This window comes from Bos mutus, chromosome 13, assembly GCF_027580195.1.
Source record: "Bos mutus isolate GX-2022 chromosome 13, NWIPB_WYAK_1.1, whole genome shotgun sequence".
NCBI classification, from domain to species: domain Eukaryota; kingdom Metazoa; phylum Chordata; class Mammalia; order Artiodactyla; family Bovidae; genus Bos; species Bos mutus.
Window position 1 is genome coordinate 70,915,695 of NC_091629.1, and position 26,395 is coordinate 70,942,089.

At 46.6% G+C, this 26,395-nt stretch overlaps 1 protein-coding gene across 1 annotated transcript in view; it reads right to left on the bottom strand.

The window, feature by feature from the left end:
- KIAA1217 (KIAA1217 ortholog) overlaps positions 1–26,395 on the bottom strand; it is a 186,087-nt gene that overhangs the window by 45,579 nt on the left and 114,113 nt on the right. The window contains 3 exon segments of the mRNA XM_070381952.1: positions 1,225–1,391; positions 8,589–8,638; positions 9,124–9,228. Of these exon segments, the coding sequence (XP_070238053.1) occupies positions 1,225–1,391; positions 8,589–8,638; positions 9,124–9,228 (322 nt within the window).

A 26,395-nucleotide genomic window follows, 5' to 3' on the forward strand; every position in this document is an offset into this window, starting at 1 on the left:
AGGAATGAAGTAAACTTGTGTGGGAGGTCTGAGGGGTTTGGGATGCTGCTGGACTAGCCTTTGGAGACCCGAATGTGAGTAGTGTGATCTGTGACAGGGCTCAGGGCAGGCTCTCAAGCTACCTTCCCTTCTGTTAGTTCTCCCAGAGGTAGAGGACAAGGGGAAATCACGGTCTTAGCTTTACTCAGGTAGGGGGAAGTGGAGGGCTCACGCATGGCAAGCTGAAGTGTGAGAGCAGCTGGGGTTTGGAGTGCCCTTTCCTTACTGGATTTGCTGCACAGGAGCTCGCATGCCCCTGAGGATGCCACAGCTGTGGCTACTCCCTGCTCCTGGACGCGTATGCCTTTTATGAACGTTTGGCGGACCACGAGGCTTCCTCGAAGTTGAGGAGGATGCCTGGGCATTGTCTAAGCCAGCACTACATCCTCAGTCACCAGCCTACCCCGAGGGGCAGGGAGGGGTGAGGCTGATCCTGAGTAGACACATGACCTCATAAAGATACACCTTCCCAGTTCCTCAGTACCCTGGACCAGCCATGCCGAGTCAGATTTACGGGATTTATTCACCATGCCTGGTGATAGGAAGGGTCGTTTCCCTGCCCTTGGATTCCCATGTAGCTCATATATTCCTAAGAATGGGAAAGGGAAGGGAAGCGTTGCGGAAGACACTCTGTCCAAATAATAAAACCGTCCACGAGGGCTCCTTTTCCTTATGAATTCACTCTCTTGCTTGAACTCCTAGTTCTAAATACAAAGGTTTTTGTTTTTTTCTTGCAAAACCCCTGAGCTGCCCGCAGCACCTCTGCACGTGCTTATGGGGGAAGCGCAAAAGCCAAACCCCAGGAAGCAGGAAGTCGTAACTGGCTGTGGGAACACCACCACGGGGCTCCTCTGCTTCCAGCTCTCCTCAAAAAAAAAAAAAAAAAAAAGGGAAGAAAAAAAACAACAGATGCTTAATGGTTTTTTCGTGTGTAAGAAGCACGCGCAGCTTAAAGAAGTGGCTATAGACTGTTGCTGCGGCGGAAGGCTCTAGACCAAGATGATGTGTGTGAGGGAGGAGCCCAGGGTGGCACGCGCCTGCACCCTGGCCCTCAGTCATCCGTACCAAAGGATGCTGCAGAGAAGGCCACCGGCAAGATGCTGTGCGGCCGGGGGAGCGGGAGGCGGCGGGTGGGGGAGGAGACCGTGTCAGAGGACACCGCCCACGGGGAACGCCGGGCCGTACCTGGAGCTGTCGCATCTGCCGCAGCTGGAGCCTGAGCTCGGCCACGCTCCGCCTCATGTCGAGCAGGCTCGCGTGGACCGCGGAGGCACTGGCGGGCGCCGGCTGGCCGGGCGGCCCCGAGGAATCCGCGGCCCCGAGAGTCTTCCCACCGGAAACCTGGGGCGTTCCTAGGAAAAAAGAGCAGCGAAGTCCCTGAGATGCCCGGAAGGAGCAGTCAAAGCTACAAGTCCCATCCCAACACAGAAAATGCCCATTCCCTCATTTTGAAAAAAAAAAAAAAACCAAACAAACCTTAAACGATATTGGCTCTCTAAAGGGCAAAAAGGGGGGAATTAGGTTTAAATAAATTAGGGAACTTGCATCCAATATTATAGTACGCAGTCTGGAGAAGTCATGCTGTAGAAGTTTGGTGCTGTACGAAGCGAGATTGCAGGGCAGTAGGTAGAGCATGACGCCATATTGAAGAAGCTAGCTGTCTGTCTGTGTATCTTATTTATTGGCTGCACCATGCGGCATGTGGGATCTTAGTTCCCTGACCAGGTATTGAACTCTCCTGAGTCCCTTGGAATTTCCTGACTAAAAGCCAATAAAAACCAAAGTGACCCCCAAAGGATCCCCAGTAACACTCACAGGATCAGCAAGGTGTGGGAATCAAAAGGAGTTGCTATGCTACTTCCTTTTTATGACAATGCAGTTCTGTGGAACAGGCTTCATGTAGAGAGTATACAAGGAATCCACAACACACACACACACACACACACATACCCCGAAGAGGCTGTTCAGTCCTCCTTCCTGGAAGGGACGAAGTAGAAGGTTTGCCATAGCACAGGCTGGCCGTGCACGGCAGAGCTCTCTTGCTGCCCTGTGTGCCGGGACTGCTTACAGCACAGTGGCCCCTCCTTCTATCTCCTCTCCTTCCCCAGGACACACTGCCCCACAAGCCTCCACGAGCGGTAGCCATGGGCCACGGGCGGTGCGCCAGTGGGCATGGAGGTGCCTCCAAAGTGTCCTCCTACTTGCTTGGCCTCAGCAATGCCAGCGCAGAGCTGATGGAGCACCACATTCCTCATCCCTGCGTGCCTGTCCCAATAGAACCGGTCTCCTAGCTCTCAGGGCCCCCTTGGGGAGTCGGGAGAACAGATGGGAAGCTTTTTAAGAATTTACAAAGGAGCCCCAGCAGACAGACGGTGAGCTTTCTGTTACCTTTATGATCCCAACCGGTCCCTCGTGTCATCACCAACAAAAGTTGGGCTGACTTTTGACCACTTCCCCTACAGATGGAAAACCCCCCTTGAAAGAGCAAGATAGGGAACTTCCCTGGGGGTGCAGTGGTTAAGACTCTGCTCCCAATGTATGGGGCCTGGGTTCAACCGCTGGTTAGGGAACTAGAGCCCCCGTGCCACGCAACTAAGAGTTCATGTGTCACAGTGAAGATCGAAGATCCCGCGTGCCGCAACTAAGACCGGTGCAGCCAAATTAACAAACAGTTTTACAAAAGAGCAAGATTTGCTATCTCTGCAGTTGCTCCAGAGAGTGCTCTCTAACGGTGAAGGTCCTTAGTGAAAGGACGTCCAGTAACATTTCCAACAATAATAGCTTGACCAGGTTAACATAGCGCCTCTGAGACCAAGTATTCTGAAGGGAAGACAATGAACTGGAAGTCTTGAAATCAGTCAAGTCACTTGATCATCACTCCGTATCCTCAAGCGTAGGTGCATGCGTACACACACACCACACGTCATTTGTACAAATAACGATGACGACATCCTCAAGGTGTTTCTCCAACAGAAATGACACTGCGCTACAGCCAGTTACTCCTGTTCGTAATGAGGCCTGTCCTGAGTTCCTCAGCCAAACGAAGACATATTCCTTCCACGATCGTGCTTCTCTTCTTCTGTTCTGAGGGCCCAGTGCACCTCACTGCCATCCTCCACGGAGGAGAGGCCCAAGTTTACCTGCCGTCTGTGAGAGCTGAACCCTGACACCTGGCTTTAAAAATACCTTTCAGAACCGAATTTCTCATGCTCATTTATAAAACTTCCTCATCTATAACCTCTCAATCCACTAAACCTGGCTTCTATGACTCCATCATTCACTGCATTGGCCCTTTATAAAATGGCCAACGGGACTTCCCTGGTGGTTCAGTGGTTAAGAACCCACCTGCCGGGGTTCAATCCCTGGTCTGGAGAGACCCCTCATGCTGCGGGGTGACAAAGGCTATGCACCACAATTAACTGGGCTCGCGTGCCCTAGAGCCTGTGCTTCACAGCAAGAGAAGCCACTGCAACGAGCAGCTCCTGTTCACTGCAACCAGAGAAAGCCCGTGCGCAGCAACGAAAACCCAGCACAACCAAATATAAACAAATAATAAAAATACGGTGGCCAGTGGTCTCAGCTGTCAATCCAATAGACTGGGTTGCCACGACAGCACCCTGATGTGACGTTGGGCTTTGTCAGTCACTTCTTTTCTTTCTCAGGAACTTTGAAACTTTCCTTGCCCCTCCCTCGTCTTCTTCCCTGCCCCGTCTCAGTCAGCCTCTTTCCTAATTTCTTCCTCGGCCAGCCTTCCACATCCTGGCCTGCTTCTTCTCTCCCTGGACTTGGTTTCAAGGAGGTCACTTCCATGACGACCACCCACCAAGGTCCCCCACACCTCTGCCTCCAGCACACGATTCAGCCACATCCCCAGACCTTAACGTCGCTTCAGGACCTTTCCACAAGCAGGTCAGATTCATTATTTCTACCTGTTTCTTGAACTACTTTTAGCCAGTGGTCCTATTATCTACTCCAGTATTTAAACCCGAAACCCAGAAATCACTCTCAGCATCCAGGTCCTAGTTGTCTCTCTCCCTATCAGTTTCCTCATCTGTAAAATGGGTGTAAGTGTGATTGTGCAGGATGATGGAATTAACACACGTGGACTGCTCTGCCCAACTTCTGGCACAAAGGGACCCCACTGCGGTTGTTGGGCTGTAATGATTATTTCTCTGGGCAGAGTGAGTGGGAAGAGCCCCTGCTGGACGTCCCTCCCCACCTGGAGTGGCAGCGGTGACGGGCTGAGAGCTACAAGCAACTGCCCTGAAATCTCCGGCTGGAGCTGGGTCTGGTGGGTGGGGACCCCAAGTGGTGAAGGAGTCCCCCCTTCAGATTAGAGTCTCAGGACCTGGGATCCACTCTCTGAACCCACATGCGGGATGGTCACATTCTAGTCTGCGGTGGATGGTCAGCGTGCAGGTCATTCTCGGCCCCTCCCTTCTGTACACCCAGCCTTTTCCAAGCAACGGCCTCTTCCTCTTACCAAGTCTGCTCTTAGGTAATTTACTTCAGCCAAGGTGTATCTTAATGTAGACTGTTGTAACAGGAAGAACATGGGTTCAGGGGTTGGGCAGACTGGCTGAGAATCTTTTTTTTTTTTTTTTAATTTATTTATTTGGCTCCGCTGGCTCTTAGGTTGTGGCATGTGGGATCTAGTTCCTCGACCAGGGATTGAACCCGGGCCCCCGGCGTTGGGAGCTGGAGTCTTAGCCACTGGACCAGCAGGGAAGTTCCCTTGAGGTGTATCTTAATGTGGACTGTTGTAACAGGAAGAACATGGGTTTAGGATTGGCTGAGAATCTTAGGAGCTCCAAGGCTAACATCTTTTTTACAGGGTTACGTGTTTAAACAATATAATACACTATGAAACACAGGTTATGACTTTGAAATGGGAGGTTCCTTCTGTTCTTTTATACCCATGGTAAACCAGATATTCCTGAAGTAACAGGAAGTCTGGGTTTCCCTTTCTCAGGTACCCCTGACCCAATGGGCTCCTTGACTCACTACATAATTCCGTGTACTTGTCTACAGAGCAGGGATAACACTTCCCGTCTTGTCGCTGACCTCCTAGGATTCCGGAAGAACTACTATATTTTGCACACCATACAAGGCTGCTATGGCAATGAAAGCCCTGTGGACCACGGGTAGCCCTGACACATCACAATGAGAAAGGCCAAACTCTGCAGAGACGCAGGGGAGCAAAGCCGTGTGCGTGTTGCCGATGGCATTGCAAATTAGCTCGGCCTTTCAGAAGAGAAAGCTGGCAGCGTGTCGCCAGCGCTCCTCAGCTGTTTGTCCCTTTGGACTTATTGATTCCACTTTGGGAAATGCATTCTGAGGAGATTACACCTGCTCCTACCCTCACGCTTCAAAAAAGACGCTGGCAAAAATTTTCAAAACAAAGACATGAAACCACCTTTCTTTAAAGGGACTGGGGCACCTTAACACAAAAGGATGAGGCATCAGGACGGGCTGGTGGAGCATGCTGATGGCATCACGTGTGTGTGATGTGTGTTCAGTTCCCTCATCTGGAACGTGGGAATCACGCGTGTGCCTCCCCGCGAGGCGGCGTCAGGGGTGAACACGTTCAGGCGTAGAAAAGCACTCAGAATAAATACTGCCTGGTACATAGGAAGCACTTAGTGTTTCTATTATTATTATTTCACCCCAGTGGCGTGGTGGTAAAAGAATCCGCCTGCCAATGCAAAAGACGCAGGTTTGATCCCAGGGTCAGGAAGATCCTCTGGTGGAGGAACTGGCAACCCACTCATTCCTTCCTGTAAAATTCCACGGACAGAGGAGCCTGGCAGGCCACAGACCTTGGAGTCGTGAGTCAGACACTACTGAGCGGCTAACACACACACACACACCCCCAACTGAGTGACTAACACACACACACCCCAAAAGGGAAATGCAATAAAGAAGTATACAAAACAGCATGTACACATTGATTACAATGGTACTGGATATTAATCATTTCTAGAATAGAAGCCAGAGGAACAATGTTTTGGTGCCTGTTTAACGGTAGCACCTTGACTTCATTAGCTGTAACAGACATACCGTACTGTGTAACTTTAAGGTATGCGATGTGTCAATTTGATACACGTAACGTATGGCCATAGGATTATTACCTATCAAAAGTGTTCATCCTGTCACACAATTACCATGTCTTTCTTGGGGTGAGAACATTTAAGATCTGTTCTCTTGGCAACTTTCAAGTGTCCAGTTCAATACTTTTATTTAGTTACCACACTGCATGTTAGAACTTACTCATCCTCTAGTCGGAAGCTGGTCCTTTTTGACCAACATCTTCTATGTCCCCCACCCGCAGGCAACCACCCATCTGCTTTCCGTTTCTGCAAGGTCAGTTGGTGCCTTTTCCCCCCATAGGTTCATAACCAGAAAATAAGTGAATAAATATCTCCCAAGCAAACTGGCAGGTGCTCTGAAGACAAGCTCAGCAGTGGCCACAAAACAATTCTCTGGCTGCAGTCAAGGTCATTGGTTGATTTCTAAGGAAACCAACCAATCCCATGAGGACTGAGAATGCTGGAAGAAGAACAGCCCTGCTGGCCTCAGAGCTGAGGAGCCTGAACTCGGCTAGGGCAGAATCAGGACCAGCAGACGTCTCAACGTAAGGCCCAGTTCTGTCCATTCTGCCATGTGGCGCTAACGCCACCTGCGGCTTTCCCCCAGTTAGGGGTTTCAGCCAGCGTGCCATGTGCTCCTTGAGTAATTCAACAGCCAAATGTGTCCCTGGTAATGATGCCTATTTCTAACCCAAGGGAAAAGAAGACATCATATTCTTGAGAGAGGCCCACCTTGAGTCTGCAGGATAAGATGGCTATCAAGTATACATGGACAGGGACTTCCCTGGCAGCCCTGTGGCGAAGACTCTGTGCTGCCAATGCAGGGGACCCAGGTTCAATCCCTGCTCAGGGAACTAGATCCCACATGCTGCAACTAAGAGTTCCTACATACTGCAACTAGAAAGATCCCATGCACCACAGCTGAGAGCTGGTGCAGCCAAACTAATGAGTAAGTAAATACTGAAAAAAAAAAAAAAAAAAGATCAAATGAGGCCAGACCACCAGAAATGCACATTTTCTATTATAAAAATACATACATATACCCGGACACTAGTGAAGTCAACAGGGAATATAATTTGGGCCTTTTTGGGGGGAGTGAAAGTGTTAGTTGCTCAGTCATGTCCAACTCTTTGTGACCCCATAGACTGTCCATGGGATTCTTCAGGCAAGAATGCTGGAGTGGGTAGCCATCCCCTTCTCCAGGGGATCCCCCCGACCCAGGGACTGAACCTGGGTCTCCTGCACTGCAGGCAGAGTCTTTACCAGAGTCTGGCCTTTGCGGGGAGTGCTGGCATTTAAAAGCAGACCTTGTTCCAAGTACACCTTCTCCTGCCTTGACCCCTGCAGGCTCCCTATCAGCTCATTCTGCTTTCTCATTAGTCACATCCTGCTGCTGCGCTGAGGCCCTTCCCCAGGGCAGGACCTTCTACTGCCTTCCCTGTGCATTTAGAATAACATCTAAATTTCTCACTCGGCACCTGTACATGCTTTGCTCTCTACCTGGGTGTCTCTCCCCTTCCCTCCTCATCCTTTTGGCTTCAGTTTGTGTTACTTGCCCCAGAGAAATGTCCTTGGTCAAGGCTAGCCCTTATGGTTAAACATTCATCCTGCTTTTTAAAATTTACTTTGTTGAGTATCCAGTGGACAAGCCTACATAATTATATCAAGCCAATTATGAAGTCAATGATTTTCTCTTCTTGATAAAAAAACAACAAGTTATTTTTTTAAGGGTCTGAATTTTATGTATCAGCTTTCCATTATTTTTTGTTGGGAAACTCATGGTGCCAAGTACAATCCAGCTGCCCTGTCCTGAGGGACATAAACCAAGGATGAAAGCAACAGCGGACGGTATGTCATCCCACAGGGTCTGGAACACTGCGTTTTTGTTGTTTCTCGTCTCTACATCCTCACTCTTTCTTAATGTTTAGACCCTGGTTTGATTCTTGGGCTTCCCTGGTGGCTCAGCTGGTAAAGGATCCGCCTGCAATGCAGGAGACCTGAGTTCGATCCCTGGGTTGGGAAGATCTGCTGGAGAAGAGATAGGCTACCCACTCCAGTATTCTGGCCTGGAGAACTCCATGGACTGTATAGGCCATGGGGTGGCAAAGAGTTGGACACGACTGAGCGACTTTCACTTTCACTTTTCATACATACAATGACCTGTCCCAGACCCATTTTCTGCATTGGATTAGTGGGTAGGTAGCCCTGTCCTAGGGTGCCCACTGTCCTTACCCAGTACCAGGCACATAAGTATTTGTTGAGTATAGAACCTCATCAATGAATAAATGAATGAGGAAGTGAATAACTGAAGATGGAAGGGAGAGGACGAAATGGCTTAGTCCCAAACCCCACCTCGAATTAATCACACAGGTGACACAGGGAGAGGTTAATATGTCTAGAAGCAAACCAGCCCCATCAAAGGCAGCTCCCAGACCTCCTGTGGGTCTGAAGAACACTTACCTGCACCATCTGTTTGGTTCTTACTGGCTGTGGTTTTCATCATTTTCTCACTGAAGGAAAGAAAAAGAGAGTCAGCTCTTCAGTTTCTAAAATGCTTCTCTTCCCCGCTACCATTCACTATTCCAAGCAATCAGCGGCAGCTAGTGGTGGTACCAAGCAATGAAGGTATTCCCGCATCAGCACCAATGTTGGCCGGAATGGAAAAGGCTTCCCAGGTGTGCAGCGGAGGCGCACTCATGACTTTCAGATGATGGAGGATGTGGAGGTGTGCGGAGGGCGGTGGCAGGCACTGCGCAGTGTCCACAAAGCCACATGCACTGGGAAGCCCATTTACCCTTCTTGGGCCAAAGTGGTACCTTCGGCCAAGAATTTCCAGAAACAGACAGACAAACAAACAAACCATGATTCATAGAGATGTGGGTATTTTCAGCCTTGAAATGATTACAAGAAAACGATTGGAATGAAGGCATGATCTTAATCATTAAAGAGAAACAGATTGAATTAATTTTGAATGGGTTTGCTTTCTTCTTTTTACCTAGAGGCATCTTTGCTATTACTTGTAAGGGGCCCTTTAAAAAGCGCAGACTGAACAAGGCCAGTTAAACTGGCAATCTGTTTCTCCATGGCTTGCATTCTCTCTCTGTAAAACAAGAGAATTGTTTGTTAAAGCCGTGTTGACTTTCAAACTGGTTTGTCGAGGGCAGTGATCATCTGAGGGTTATAAAAGGTTCCACCTCCACCGAGCAGGCCTCCGAAGTTCAGCGCCCCCTGGCTTGGAGAAGCCAATGAGCCTGCAAATCCCCACCGAGTTTGAGATTTGATGGTCAGAGACGAGTATTAACCCAATGATCTTACTAAAAAGACCCTGGAGAGACTGACAGAGGCCGCATGGAGAACAGAAAAGCTTCTCCCTTGGAAATAATTCTCTTCGCGTGCATCTTTGCGTTTTTGAGCCTTCCTGCCCTGCTTTCGCTATTTGTCCTCTGCACAAGAGGGGTCCCAGACCAGTCAGGGGAGGGAGTGGGCCAGGAACACATACTTTCAAGCTGTGCTCCTTCCAAGGCTGCCAATTTTGGTGTGAATGATGGAGACGCTCGTTGTGGTGCCTGGAGTAGGACCTGCTGCACAGCCCAAGAGGACACAAGTTACCGTCTCTTGAGAGCTCGGGAAAGTGCGATTGAAATCAACGTCTTCACACTAGAGGGCAGAGAGTCCTCAAATCGATGCCATAGGAATCTGAAGGCTTTTACGGATCCAGCAGGAAAACAACTAACCCCACCAACTTGGTTATCTCAAGACACGAATGAAAACTCTTCTCAGTTTTTAAATCATGCACAGATACTACGCCTCTCTGTTCAAGACTCTCCAAGGCTACATACGATTCATTTGGTTTCTGAAACAGGCTCACATTTCTGTACGTCAGAGCAACGACAGTGTCATGGAACTATCACCGTTATTTCCAACACATTACACAGTCACCACCACAGAGCGACCTGTGCTAAGGACAGAGCCATCACACAAGTCATGGCACACAAATTCAGTTCTTCTTGCTCAGTAGACAGAAGAAGAATTAGAACAGTGTGGATGCCTGGACTACCATCGTACCCTCATCAGGAAGTGTCAAGTCCCAGCCTGAGACAGAGAAGTGACCCCCACTCTTCTCTAGGGGTGGGGGTATCTCAGTCCCATGGGCTTCTTGGAGTGTGACCAATGGTGAAGATTCCTGGGCGACAAACAGCACATTCAGACACTGTGGCTTTTAAATACAAGCCAACCACTGTATCTGGTACCCAATGGAAAAGGCCATGGTGGTCCGTTCTTTCACTTGAACGAAACTGGTTATGTTGGACTTTACAAGAGATGCTACATCTGTATCTTGAACTTCAAGGCAAGTAAGAGGATTTTCAAGAGTAATTTTGCTCATTCACAGTTTTTTGGCTTTGCACTTTGCCTTTGGAATACAACACTCAGTGATGTAGAAAACACTGAGATTCATTTCACAATTACAAGCTTCTGACTTCAGAATTCCACACATTTTTCTTTAGTTTAAAATGAATGGTTATGTCACAATATTGAGTTTCTAGGATGTAAGTCATGCAGTCTGGAGGATTAATGGTTGTCAACCCACCATGGGGTGGGACTGGGCGGGGGTGGGTGGGAATTATTAGTAGTGGGATCTCTCTCAAACAGTGAGCAGAGATATGCATCTACCTGGAGTGACGTTCCAACTGTTTTAAACCTCTGAGCTGTTGAGCATTTCCAGTCATATGTGTGTTCTCGGCATCCTGTCTGTCATAAAGCCATGCATGGGGCCAAGAGAAAAATTGGTAAGAAATCCCACTCGAGAAGGCAGGCTGGGGACTTCCCTGGTGGTCCAGTGGTTAAGAATCCGCCTTGCAAATGCAAGGGATGCAGGTCTGATCCCTGTTAGGGGAACTAAGATCCCACCTGCTATGGAGCAACAAGCCCACGCGCCACAACTAGGGAGTCCACGGGCTGCGATGGAAGAGCCACGCCACGGTGATCCCGCATGCGCCAACTGTGACCCTGACCCAGGCAAGTAAGTAGTTATTATAAAAAGAAAAGGAAAGGAAAAAACAGGCTAACAAATACCCACTGGAGATCCGAAATTTATCAGACCCTAAGCTGCAAGGCACCTCAGGACCGATGGGGAGGTAGCTGGTCTCCATGTGTGGGGCACACACGTGCGTTCTGGGTAGACACTGTTCAGAATCCCCAGTCTTCCCATGGTAACGCTGGAAGCCAAACTCATGACCCTTAGAGCAGGGGTGCTCTCAGAACTACCTTGAGAGGCACGAGTTTACCCCTCTTATTCAATCCTAGGCAAATACAAAGGGTTTCTTTTCAAAGTGGGAAAGCAGGGACTTCCGTGGTAGTCCAGGTGGTCCAGAGCCTAAGACTCCATGCTCCCAACACAGGGGGCCCAAGTTCAATCCCTGGTCTGGGAACTAGATCCCATATGCTAAGAGCCAGAGGGGAACTAGATCACATATGCCAGAACTCAGAGGGTCTGCATGCCGCACCTGCCGCAACTAAGACCCAAGGCAGCCAAGTAATTAAACATCTATTTTTACAAAGTGGCAGGACATTCTTTTGGTTAGGAAGAGGCTTAATGATTCTTTGAAGCTGCAGCGCAGCATACAGAGGCCTGGTGACAAGCTAACTGCCCCCAGGAGACAATAATATCAGGAGATGTTAGCAGTAGGTAAGTCCACAGCTGCAGAGAATAAGCAGGAGTCCCTGGGAGAGAGAAAGGGCAGATGGATCCCAGCGCTGGCCTAGGCACAGTGCTGATGAGGGCTACATCAGTGTTCTCTCTGGTCCTTCTTTGGTCACCAGCTATCATGACCTGTCTAACAAAGCACCGGAATCAATCCAGATTCAGGACTTTGATCTTCAGCAGATTCATCACCAGGGTGAGAATTGCAGAATGGTACAGCACAGGTGGGTCCTCCCAGAGAGGCACCCACGGGGCTTCCTACATGCCTTCCGCATCCTCCTTGGCTCAGTTGGTACTCGGCCTCTCACCATTCTTACCCCAGACAACGCCTTTAGGATGAAGAGAAAGAAAACCCCCGAACGGCACCCCGCTCTCCTGACTTCTAGGAATGACGTGGACGTAGCCTGCAGAACTGCCTAGATGTCTAGATGAGCGTCTAGATGTTTTGGAGCGAAAACCCTGCATTCAGTCCAGATACTCACATGCTTGTTCTTCTGTTTGCATCTGTGAGGACAGGACTGGAAGCTCCTTGGGTGGCCTCCTCCAGGCTATGTCACCAGTGGGGTCACCAGGAAGGAGATAAGATCTATCAGAACGTGGAGAGCTCAGTACACTTGAGCTTGACGGCTGAGGAGGGAGCTATTCTCTCCCCATGCCCAGGACGACGTGCGCGCCCCAGGCGCTGTGCACAGATTGCACGCGCGTGTTCCACTGTTTCGGCCAAAACCGCTTTACGAAAATACAATTCTTTTGACACATGGTAATGAGAAAACTTTTTCCCTCCTGTTTAATCATCAAAGTGTTTCTGGTTTCAGGATTCATTTGAAGGAGATTATCTGATTTATAAATTCATAAATAAGAGTGTCTTTCCATTTCATGGCTGGTAATCTGGAAACAATTTTATGGTTTAACTAAATTACAGCAACTGGAAACTTCGGCAGCCTTCTCCCATGATGAAATGTTATGAAGTATGTTTTAAATGTGAAAGGGGGAAGAAAGAGAAATGCAGTGGAAGAAGAGAAATTAAAACAACCCTGTCATTTCACTGCAGTGGCAATTTTGTACAATAATCATCAGAATATTAAAGATGCTCAAGCTAATTCTTGCCAGTATCGCTTGGTTTAAGGTATTCCACAGGCTGGGTATAATTACTGTTGAAAAGATGGCTTAAAAGTGATTTCATAGACCATTTTATTTCATTCCATAAACCATATTTATGTGATTAGTATGTACGGTTAACTAGTCATTTAGTGTTATAAGTCAGCCTGGCTCAATGAATCTTCTCAGGGCCCAAGCATAATATTAATAAAAAATTCAAATCCAATCCCGAGAAAGTGCTGATCTCAGTATTAAATTCCTGCTGCTACAACCAGCTTTCCTGCAAGTCCCATGTCTGTCTGTGAAGATGGAGCAAAACCCAGACTGCCCGTGGTCTGCTCTCTGTCTGCAGAGTCTAGGAAAGGTGGAAAAAAAATCTGCATTTGGAGAGATATTTTTAATGAGCATATCCATTCATACAGGTTTCTGAGTCAACACTTTGTGACTGGGGACTTGTCTCTGGACTGACCAAGGCCTCATTCAGCCTGAATTACATCCTTACCACTGTGCATCTAGGTAAATGAATGGCTATTACAAACCAAGCAGTATGAGACTGGGAACTCCCCTATAAGGAATCCTTAAGGATATGTTTTTAAATATCCAGAAGAAGTGTTGGGAGCTGGCTGATAACAGCCTACCAAGCTGATGTGACCAGACTCCCAGCCCGCATTCACCTTGGCAACCAGCTTCTAACCTTGGACCCTGGTGGCACAGGATACTCAGTATCAACTGTAGTAACCAGGCTGGCTTTCTGAGAGTACTAACTAGGTGGTTCCCTGTTCACTTCTAGTTCTAATATTTTATGACTTTTTTTTCTGGTTCCTGCTCATTCCTTGTGATCTCTCTCCCCTCAGAAAGATATAAATGGTCAATGAGTCACCAACAGACATTTCTGGGTACTTAATACATGCTAGGTGCCATGCGAGCCACTGCAGACCCAGCAGTGAATCAGGTATTATCATCCTTAAGCAATACCTTCCTCTCACGAAGTCCATTTTTTTCTTGGGAGCAATCTAAGTGACCTAAAACCCTTTCATCTTGGCAGTGCCAACAGCGTTTTCCAGAACCAAAGAGTGAACAGGTTTAAAGCAAGGCTGTGCCCTTGTTTGTTCATGCCCTGATGCTTTGGCATGAGAGGAAAAAATACCAGAGTTATTAAAGACACTGTTTTTAGATGAGTTCAACAGAGCACTGGAATTCAAATGATCTGAATTTGTGGTAAAGCTTTAAATAAAGGACTCTGAGCCATGAACTCAGTTCTTCTGCCCAGTGTTAACCTTTTGGTGAAAGAGCCGGTAACTGAAGACATTCTTCCAAAAATGCCCAGTAAATTTAACTTCTCATGGAAACACCTAGATTTATTGAGGATATTGATGGAGTTGGTGATATCTGAGTGGGGCTACCATGGCATGTCCCTGTAAGTATCTCGGAGGTCATGGTACTGTCTGGGTACCACTACACACTCCTTAGGGATGCTGACCATGTTGTGTATCTTCGTTTGCACCCTTAGTCCTTAGAGGAGGAGGACTGGGCACACAGAGGATCACGAAGAAGAACTATCTACAACGCTGACATTGAAGGCTGCTATCCCTCCCTTGCCCTCTGCTCATGGAGAAAGGAGATGAGGGCTCTTCTGCTTTCCCTTTATCACTTCAATCCATCATCTGTCCAAACCCTCATCTCCCCTGCTTCTGAGTTCTGCATTACTCATCCTTCAGTTCCCTACCAGCATTCAGGAAATTCCCTCACATCCTTGTGTGACTTCAGCACAGAAAGCTGGCCTCCTGTCTGCCTCACCCCAGACCATCACCTTATGTAGCTTCAGTATCCACACGGATAACCCTTTCAGCAAGCTGGCACCACAGATCCTCAACTCTTCTTCAGATATTCCCTGACCTTAAAATCCTTACTCAGCATGACTTTACATTCTGGATTTGAAAACTCCAAAATTGTCTTTAAAAACAGCAATCTTTGGGGACTTCCCTGGTGGTTCAGTGGCTACGACTCTGAGCTTCCAATGCAGGGGGCCTAGTTCCTGGTTGGGGAACTAGATTCCACATGTAACGACTAGAAGATTCTACATGCTGCAACTAAACCATCCCACGTGCCACAGTGAAGATGGGATATCCTGTGTGCCACGACTAAGACTTGCCCCCTCCACACACGAAAGAAAAACACACTCTGGTTGTCTTCTGTTCTCTTGGTAACACAAACCAGCTCTGTGCCTGCGTGCTGGCCTTTCCTCCTTCATCCCCTGCCATCAGTACTGTCTGGAAGTTCCTTTTAATTTTCCTGCTGCTTACCCAGTGGACTCCTCTCATACTCTCCACTGTCCTGACCTCTTTCTCAGCCTCGCTGTCTCTCCGCTGGGATGACGTTGCTCCTGACTGACTGAGGAGCGGAAGAGATGAGACGAAATGGACCAGCGTGGGGCAGTGAGGTTGAGAGCAATGGCTGCTGGCGCATCAAGGCATCTTTGGATACAGATCTGTGAGCATCCTCTGGCGTCCAGGGTGGAGTGTGACCAACGACATCATTAAGACTCCAAGACTTTCAGCCCAAGTACTGGATGAAAGAAGCGGTCATACCGAGATGGGAAGACAGGAGTCCAGAGTCAGGAAAAGCCCCAGGAAGTTCCAACACAGGAAGCCAGTGAACGAGTTCATGTCAGGGAACTTAAGAGGCTGAATGAACTTGGCACACAGAGGAAACAGGGCCTGCCTTCCCTCAAGGGGCTTGCACCCCTTATTAAAAAGAGGCAGCCCTTCTCTTACCCTCTTAACCCAACAAGAACCGCATCCTGCCAGACACAAAATTCTAGACTCATAGTTTTCTAGTTGGAGGGAACTTACTTCAGATCCCCAGTTTTCTTTCCATTGTGGTTTGGTGATCTCCACCGAAGCAAAGGAAAAAAGGAAAAAAAAAAAAAAGGTGTGACGGGCCTGGAGTCTGTGCAAAGTTCAGCCACACCCAGGCCTGTGTGTGGTAGGATCACCCATTTGGAGAGGGTTCCGCCCAGCACAGCACCGCACCTGGAAACCCTCCAGGTCGCCTTTAATCTATTTCACAACCTACTTTCTGGGCGGGCCACTCTGGCTGAGACCAGAGCACAGTCCCAAGTCAGCTTGTGAACACACCGTCCCCAGATGGTCCGCACACCGCTGCTCCTCTGTGCGAAGGGCTATGGCTTCACTGTGTTGTGTCACAAGGCCTTGTGTTTCTTTTAAAAGCTTTTTATGTTCTGCTGGAATACAGCCGATCAACAATGTTGTTGTGATAGTTTTCAAGTGGGCAGCAGAGGGACTCAGCCATACATATACATGCAGCCATTCTCCCCCACACTCCCCTGCTGTCTAGTCTGCCACATACACAAGGTCTCTGATTTATGGAGAACTTTGCAGTTCACAAGGTGATTCTATACCCGTTTTTATTTCAACAGAACCTGGAGGAGGTTCTGTTGCCATCTGGATGCCAACTAGAACCCTAGTTGCCATCCCCTGGTTACAACAAGGACACTGAGGCTTCCTGCTCGACAAGGACCAGGGCCAGGATGTAAGAAATCACAGCTGGCCACCTGCCCCCCACCCCTGCCCCTCCAGTGCTCCCTGCTAGGCTCTGGGCTGCCTCCGGTGACTCACCCACTGTCTGGGGTGAGGCTCCACTTCCCGGGTGAGAGCCCTCGCTCCCCAGGGCAAGCCTCCACCCTGCCTCATGAAATCACCCGCTTTGCATTTTCTTTCTCTTACCTGAGGGCAATTTTTAATATTCCTGCTCTGGAAGTGACATCTCTCTCTTTTTTTTTCGGTACAGGTACAAACCAGAATGAATAGCTGTTTGCTCCTATTCTGGCTACCTGATCACAGGCCTGTATGTGACCTTCCAATGAGTGTCAGAGGCTATGGGGAGACAGTCTTTTGAGTGACCCTGGACATGACTGAGCGACTTCACTTTGACTTTTCACTTTCATGCACTGGAGAAGGAAATGGCAACCCACTCCAGTGTTCTTGCCTGGAGAATCCCAGGGACGGGGGAGCCTGGTGGGCTGCCGTCTATGGGGTCACATAGAGTCGGACACAACTGAAGCGACTTAGCAGCAGCAGCAGCAGCAAAGCGACTAAACTGAACTGAACTGAAGGGGGCTATGGAAGGAAGCTCCCCACTCCTGCTTTAAAAAAATATTTTTTTACTGTATATTTGCTTTACAATGTTGGGTTAGTTCTTATGTACAGCAAAATGAATCAGCTATATATATATATATATATACACACTGCTTATCCCCTCTTTTTTGGATTTTCTTCCCATTTAGTCACCACAGAGCACTGAATAGAGGTCCCTGTGCTATACGGCAGGTTCTCATTTGTTATCTATTTTATATAGAGTATCAATAGGATATATATGTCAATCCCAATCTCCCAATTCATCCTATTCCCCTCCTTTCCCCATTGGTATCCATAAATGTGTTCTCTACGTCTCTATTTCTGCTTTGTAAATAAGATCATCTGTACTAATTTTTTCAGATTCTACATATTATACGATATTTTTCCTTCTGACTTACTTCACTCTGTATAACAATCTCTGGGTCCATCCACATCTCTGCAAATGGCCCAGTTTCATTCCTTTTGATGGCTGAGTACCATTCCACTGTACACACGCACCACATCTTCTTTACCCACTCCTCTGCTGGCCACTGAGGTTGCTCCCATGGCATGGCTATTGTGAACAGTGCTGCAGTGAACAATGGGGAGCATGTGTCTTTTTGTACTTGCTTTTGATCTGCAAAATCTCGAGGTAGACTCCAAAGAAATAAGATAATGATTCTTAGGGAACAGGAGGAAAGCGCTCCCTATACTTGGCCTCTCTCATGTCTCTCTCTCTCGTAGGTCCCTCTGCTTGTCGGAAGAGTCAGAACACCTGGCCTTTATTATAAAGACCAAGAGACCCTGAGCTGCACGCGAGTGAAAACAGCACTTGACCAGAGAAGTAGCCGTCATTGGTCCTTTGAGAAATGTCCTGTTTCTCCTTCCAAAAGTCTGCAAAAAGAGATTATATCCTTTCATCCTACACTGTTAGTGGCAATGTCAATTGGTGTAGCCAGTTTGGAAACCAGTACAGAGGTTCCTTCAAAAACTAAACAGACAGTTGTTATATGATCCAGCAATCCCACTCCCTGAGCATATATCCAGAAAAGACAAAAACTCTAATTTGAAAAGATACACGCACCCCGATGTTCATAACAGCACTGTGCACAGTAGCCAAGACATGGCAGCAACCGAAATGTCCACCAACAAATGAACGGATAAAGAAGACATGGCACATATACAGTGTAACAGAATATTACTCAGCCATAAAAGGAATGAAATACTGCCTTTTGCAGCAACAGGGACAGACCTAGAGATGATCATACTAAGTGAAGCGAGACAGAGAAAGACATGCCATATGATATCACTTGTACATGGAATCTAAAATACAACACAGGGACTTCCCTGGTGGGCCAGTGGCCAAGACTCCATGCTCCCAATGCAGGGGGCCTGGGTTTGATCCTTGGTCAGGGAACTAGATCCCACATGCCGCAACTGAGAGTTCACATTCAGTGACTAAAAATCTCACAAGCTACTTAAAGATCTTGTACATGGCAGTAAAGAGCCAATGTGATGAAGCTAAGACCCAGTGCAGCTAAATAAATAATTGGTAAAATATGACACAAACGAACTTATCTTCAAAACAGAAATAAACTCACAGATGTAGAGAACAGACTACTTATGGCTGCCAAAGGAAAGGAGGGTTGGGGGAGGGACAGATAGGGGAGTCTGGGATTAGCAGGTGCAAACTATGATATATAGGGTGGATGAACAACAGGGTCCTATTGCACAGCCCAGGGAACTGCATTCAATGCCCTGTGATAAACTATATGGAAAAGAATATGAATCACTTGGCTGTAGAGCAGAAGTCAACATAACATTGTAAATAACTCGACTTCAATAAATTCTTAATGGTTTTAAAACAGACTGGATCCCTTCAGCTCCAGAGACAGAGAGAGAGGAGGTGTTTACTGGCAATACACGTTGACCCTACAAGAGTCAACGCAGACTTTTTAAGACCCACAAATTTTGGAAGTTCAAATTAACGCTTCAGTTCAGTTCAGTCACTCAGTCGTGTCCGACTCTTTGCGACCCCATGAATCGCAGCACGCCAGGCCTCTCTGTCCATCACCAACTCCCGGAGTTCACTCAGACTCACGTCCATCGAGTTGGTGATGCCATCCAGCCATCTCATGCTCTGTTGTCCCCTTCTCCTCCTGTCCCCAATCCCTCCCAGAATCAGAGTCTTTTCCAATGAGTCAGCTCTTCGCATGAGGTGGCCAAAGTACTGCAGTTTCAGCTTTAGCATCATTCCTTCCAAAGAATACCCAGGACTGATCTTTTTTAGAATGGACTGGTTGGATCTCCTTGCAGTCCAAGGGACTCTCAAGAGTCTTCTCCAACACCACAGTTCAAAAGCATCAATTCTTCAGTGCTCAGCCTTCTTCACAGTCCAACTCTCACATCCATACATGACCACTGGAGAAACAACAGCCTTGACTAGACGGACCTTTGTTGGCAAATTAACGCTTAGACCTGGCTCTAATTCTGAATCACTTCATTTATGAACAATAAAGTCCCCAATTCAAATAAGGACAAGTGTCATCTCTGTGAACTCCACCAGATGGCGGGACAACTACTCCCAAGAAAGGCTGGATGGTTGGGACATCTCGGTGGCCCCGGATTGATTACCCAGCCACTGAGCCATCGGGCTACTTAGACAGGCTGGGGTGCAGCCACACTGAATATGCAGGGAGTTTTAATCTTGCCAGGCAGAACCTAAACATGAATTCCTCTTCTCTTTGAAGAAAGAGGTTTTAGTCGGCAAGGAAAGGGGCTTATCTGAGTCTCACAGAGTTTAGGTTGTTCTTAGTTTCTGGTTTCAGACTTAAGGCATCTGACTGACAGCATCTCATGAATATTCAAGAAAGATGCAGGGGTACATTTTAATGTCATCTAATTAGTGGCAGGTGATGGTTTTCCCTTTTGAGAAACTGGTTTGTGAGAGCTTTTCGACAGTCCTTCCACTGGTATTTTTGATACAGTATCCCCTGGGTAAGAGTAGGGCTGTCTTCAGACTTTGTCAGTTGGTTGAATATCATGTTTATCAGAGACAGCTCTTGACTGAACTCAGTAGTCTAAGGAATGACTAGCAAATATTACTTATCCATAAAGTTATATTCCTGTGAATGAAGTCGTAATTCAATTTCTCAGCACCTCTGTAATCTGAAACTGGCAAGACATCAAATCCAGATATCATTTTTCTTGGTAGCATAATGGGAGAGATACAGCAAATTCTGGATACAGATCAATCTGCCTTTCCAAATGGTATCTTTTCATTCCATTATGTAAATTCCTTAAATGCGCGCCCATCTCAGTCGGTATTCTCATGAAAGCATCCAGCCCAGCCTAAGTTCAGGGAAGTGCTCCCGTTTCTGCATTCATAGCAATTACTCTCTGTATCACTTCTTTGGAATTAATTACGTACAAGCCGTCCCCAAATTATGGCAGGCTTGTAATTGAAAAGTTTTCTTCTACTCTCATTGTTTAGAACTTGGAATAAACGGTGGCTGACTCTCCAGCTGGCTCACACAAGCCTCTTTAACCTACAGTGTATTATTAGTCTTTTCATTGTTCCTCATTGTTTTCAAGGAAAATGTGTCCTGACTTTCCAGCTGAACTTGGAGATGCTGGGAGCGAATCTCCCTCTGCAGCTCCAGCCTCAAGGAAAGACACTTCCCCCTGAGTGACTTGCACATCCTCCTCTCTTTTCTCTGCTTCACTGGGAGACCCTGCCTTTCTTAGGATGACAAAAAGATCAGCCCTGAGCATCACCTACGAATGCAATCCTATTGTTGCGGTTGTTCTTAAAAACCAGTTATTTAACGCGCATTGGTGACTCCAAAGCTTCCTGCACTGAACTGTGGCATAGCTTACATGCTTATAATATGCTTTTAATGTTTTATGACTATCTTCCCAGTTTGTATTCCTTGCAGGTGGGGACATATCTAAGTTTCTGCAAAGCATGCAGTCCCCAGCTAAGTACATAAAGAGAGGCTCAATAAACATTTATTGATCCCTAATTAGAGCTACACGGGAAAGCAATTCAGACAACAGCTGAATCGGTCAGGCACCATTAGGCATCAAAACAGGCATTTGATAACCTAATAACTTCAGCTCTACCTGGTTAGGTGTCCTTATCATCAGTCATACCACTCGGGTGCAATTTGAAAAAGATGCTGTCATCCTGGCTTGTCTCTTAGCTCCTGGACAGAAGTCAATGTGTAACCCCCACTACTCTCCTGAAAGGGACTTAAAAGTGGCTTTGACACTTGGAACATTCTCATTTTGATGTTTAATCCCAGCTAATTCCATTCTTTGTGCATGCTTATGTTTATTCTCTCCTGTCCTCCCTCCCTGCTTTATGTTTTTCCTGGTATTCTATTTAACAATTGTCTCCCTGCTTCCTCTGGTATAGTCTTTTGTCCTCGCCATCTCTGGATATTAATCTTCGGCTTAGTAGCATTAGTAGAGTACTTTGCTCAAAGCAGGAACTCTCCAGCACTTACTCTATGCCAGGGAGGGCACAGGCACTTAACTGTAATGAGCTGTTCCATTGTATGAGGTAGGTGCTGTGATTATCTCCATTTTACAGATGAGCAAATTGAGGAAGAGCGAGACTCGGTGATCTGTCAAACTTCCAACTGCTAGCAAGTGTCAGAACAGGCACTTGAACTCAGGTTACCTAGCTTTGGAGATCACGTTCGTAAACATGACAATACTGCCTCTCAGTAAATGGTTGATCGCGGGTGACTGAACCAAGGTGGCGACAGCAAGTTCTAACAATAATGAAGCTGCTTTACCAAGAGGTAAGGGTAGAACTGAAGTAATAATTGTCAAGATCCATGTTTTGGATTTGACAGCTTCTGGAGACATCTTTGGTTGTCCTGACTGGACAGCATGTCAGGGGACTCTGATACTGCCGAGCAGTGGGCGGGATGGGGGGAAGGCTGGAGCTGCTGATAAACATCCCAGAATGCACAGGTCAGGCCCAAAATATCAAGTGTGCAGAAGTGAAGAAACCCTGCTCTGGGAAGATCCCAAGTCTAATTATTGGGCTGGCCAAAAAGTTCAGGTTTTTCCATAAGATAATGAACTTTTTGGCCAACCCAATACACAGGAGACAACTGACGTGGCTCCTCTCCGACTATACATTCAAAAAGAAAAAAAAAATCATTCTTTTTTCCATCATTCCGATCCATCCCTCTAGCAGGATACACAGTTTACAAAGTCTCCAAAGGTCTTCCAGGCACTGAACATTTTAAAATGACACAAATCTGAATTTAGACTCGACTCAGTCAGCTGGTAAACCAAAGATGTGTCCTATCCCTCAACACTACCAACACGGTGATGGTTGGGTTGGCATACATACACCACTGCTGCTATGTATAAATGGATAACTAACGAGTACCTACTGGGCAGTGCAGGGTACTCTCCCCAGTGCTCTATGGTGACCTGAGTGGGAGGGAAATCCAAGGAAGAGGGGATGTGTGTATACCTGTGGTTGATGCACTCCTGCTGCACAGCAGAGACTAACACAGCATTGTAAAGCTACTATACTCCAGTTAAAAAAAAAAGATATTCAGTGCTCACAAAATGGAAAGTAATGTAAAATGATTAAGAACAGACACAAGCTACCAGTTAGGCTGCAGGCTTCCTCCTGTACATAGACATTTTCTTTCCTTTTCTTTCTGAGGCAGGAAATCTGCGAAGCTTTAGAAATCACAGCGGATTTCTTGTAGCGTTTCTCCACACACAGATGCCCAGACAGGCAAAAATTTGCTCCCAAGTGCATCCTTAACTAGTTTTATTGAATTTAGCTATTGTCAGTGCAGAATAAGGTGTTAAAAATATGGTCTCAGTTCAAGTTTACCATGTCTCGAAAAACGTTCTATTAGGAGGAATCTGTCACACATTTGGAAGGAGAGGTATTAGTCACTTTGCAATGAGCACCCCTGAATTTTGAGTGTGATTTCGATATATTTCACATTATACGAGCCAAACTATAAATAGAAAATAGCAAAACATAAATGTCTTAAGAGTTTTACAATTCTTAAGGGCTGTTTTATGTGCCATGGGTAGGGATAATGATGCTGTTTAATGAAGTAATTTTATAACCTTGGGAAGACAGAGCCTCACACCTCCTGTCATCCGTCACACACCATCTCCCTGGCACTGGGCCTCACAGTCACGTGGATCCACTGTCTTCTTGGAGTCCTTGATGATGGGAGATCATCTGGGTAAAACCACCTTATCACTCAAGGTCATTTTCTTTCCAGAAGCTCAGACTTGAGAATTAGAGTCAGCCCTCCATATTCACAGGTTTTACTTCCTCAGATTCAACCAACGGCAGATTCAATTTTGCAGACTGGCTGAATCTGCAGATATGGAACCACGGATATGCAGGGCCGACTGAACTACAAATAAGAAACCTGTGGATCTGGGTACCCACGGGCTCCCAGAAACAACCCCCATGGATGACTGTACTATCGTCAAGGTCAAAGCAGTTGTAATCCACTCTTTTACCTGGAAGTCCATGGCCATCCCAGGAAGAGGATGCTACCTCAAATATGTTCTACACTATGTTTTCCAGACCTATTATATATAATTTGTCATCACTAGGTGCTTTGTGGAAGCATCTTTATAAGAAAAGAGATGCCAAATTCTTTAAATCAAGGCACATGGACTAAGTACAAGATCAAGGTGAAATTACTTTGTCTTCAATACATTTTCAAGTCAGAGCTGTTAGAAAATCGTGTTAAAAAAAGTTACTGTTGGAAGTTTCCTAAGTACAGATGAAAAAGAAAAATTTTCTGATTTTGAACATCCTGCAGTTATTGGGCTACTTCATAAACGTGGTCTTCAGAAAAGCATCTCAATCCAGCAGTGTCCCAAAGAAAGCCTCTCTACAGATTTCTCACTCTCCCTCCTGTATTTCTGCAGCTGTAATTTTTACATCTTAGATGTAAAATTTCACTTGAGAGTTTCATGCAAGAAACCCTGTGGTCATGTATGGATGTGGGAGTTGGACTGTGAAGAAGGCTGAGCACTGAAGAATTGATGCTTTTGAACTGTGGTGTTGGAGAAGACTCTTAAGAGTTCCTTGGACTGCAAGGAGATCCAACCAGTCCATTCTGAAGGAGATCAGCCCTGGGATTTCTTTGGAAGGAATGATGCTAAAGCTGAAACTCCAGTACTTTGGCCACCTCATGCGAAGAGTTGACTCATTGGAAAAGACTCTGATGCTGGGAGGGATTGGGGGCAGGAGGAGAAGGGGACGACAGAGGATGAGATGGCTGGATGGCATCACCGACTCGATGGACTCACGTTGGTGATGGACAGGGAGGCCTGGCGTGCTGCGATTCATGGGGTCACAAAGAGTCAGACAAGACTGAGCGACTGAAGTAAACTGAACTGAATATGAAATTGCAACAGAAATTGGTTTGGCACTTAATAAGACCCTAACTCTAAAAGTTAGACTCTTAGGGGCTGAAGTTTCTTTACCAATACTGGCACAGATTAAATATATCTAAAATAGCACCACAGTATAGGTGTGACAATGGACTATAATCTTGTGCTTTGGTAATTGTTTCTGGCATTCTTAAAATTTTCTTTGACATGGTGCTCACATTTGTCAAAATAAATCTACCAAGAATGTTCTCTTCTTTCTTCCCCTGTTGCTTTATAATTGTGTTAATATACTAGCTGGGGCAGTTTTATTTTAAATGACATGTGTATATTTAGCAGCATAATTATGCAAATTTTACCATGTTGATGACTGTAAATATCCTCTCAAAGCAGCTACTTAGCATTTTGTCCTGGTTGAAATGCTCCCGAATTCACTTCTCTGTTGGGTGAAGGTGGGGCTTACAGTTCTTCACCTACCAGGCACAATACTGCCCAGTGGTAAAAGGTATGGATTCTTTGACACACCTGGACATTCTATGCCACTTACTGGCTTGGTGACCTTGGGCAAGTTTCTTAATCTCTCTGAGCTCAGTTTCCGCATCTGTAAAATAGGGATGGCAATGGTATGGACCTTGCTGGGTCGTCATGATGATTACATCATATGATGTATGGAAACTACTTAACCTCGCATTTGGCCAATAAAGGATTCTTAATAAATGATAGCTACCATCAGTGTTCTTATATTATCCCCCAGTAGTACTGCATTTCAGCTTAGTCATTAAGCGTCCCAAAAGAGTTTAGAATTGCAGTTGAAGAAGAGACCTGTCTAGTTAACAGTGGGGTGGTGGGTTGGGAGTGCTAACAGCAATTGAGCCAGACTCAATTCTTTTTTACCAAAGAAATCATTCTTTACATACTTTTTGTCATGTGCCTGGGTTGAGTTAGTGGGGATGTTTAGGTGTTTCAGTAATAGCAACTCTAAATGTACAGAGAGGAGAGTGTGTGTGTGTTTACGGTTACAGGAGAAGGGAATCTAGCCTACCCACATATATACAAGCACGCCAACCCTCCGGTTCCACGCACTGGAGATAAGCTGATTAACAGGTGAGGAATCACGTAGGCAAAATGTGAGATAAAATTCCTCCTCTGCTATTTCACATTTACAAGAATGAAAAAAATTGAAAAATGTAAAACTGTATTCTAAAACTACAACTATATGTCAGAATATGGAAATGACCATGACAGTATATTTTAAGTGAACATTAATCTTATTTTAGAAAACTAATCAAATTTTCTAATACTTGTTATTCTAGAAAAATGCTAATCTGGATTTTCTAAAAGTAGCTGCTAACATATATGTAAGACAGAAATCCATAGCATTTTCTGAGCTTCAGTGAAAAAAAACCTCCGGGGAAACAAAGGACCTGAAAATATACTGATGCTGTGTGTGTGCTAACTCGCTTCAGTCGTGTCCAACTCTTTGTGACCCTATGGGCTGGAGCCTGCCAGGCTCCTCTGTCCATGGGATTCTCCAGGCAAGAATACTGGAGTGGTTGCCATGCCCTCCTCCCGGGGATCTCCCAGCCCAGGGACTGAACCCAGGTCTCTTACGTCTCCTGCACTGGGAGGCAGGTTCCTTACCACTAGTGCCACCTGGGAAGCCCTGCACTGATGCTGCTTAAGGCTAAAATTCTTCAAGACTGATCAGGCGGCAGCAGAGAGGCGATTCCACATAGCGGAGGGGCCTTCATTTTGGCCCCACCCATAACCCAATCCTGGGAACTGGGTTCAATGATGCCAGTTATATACAGGTGGTAACTGCATGCATGACAATGAACCAGGTGCTGAGCGGGAAGCCAGACGCCATCACTGTCCAAAGTGTGCCTGGAAATCAGCAGAGTGTGGATGGCTTAATGAGATAC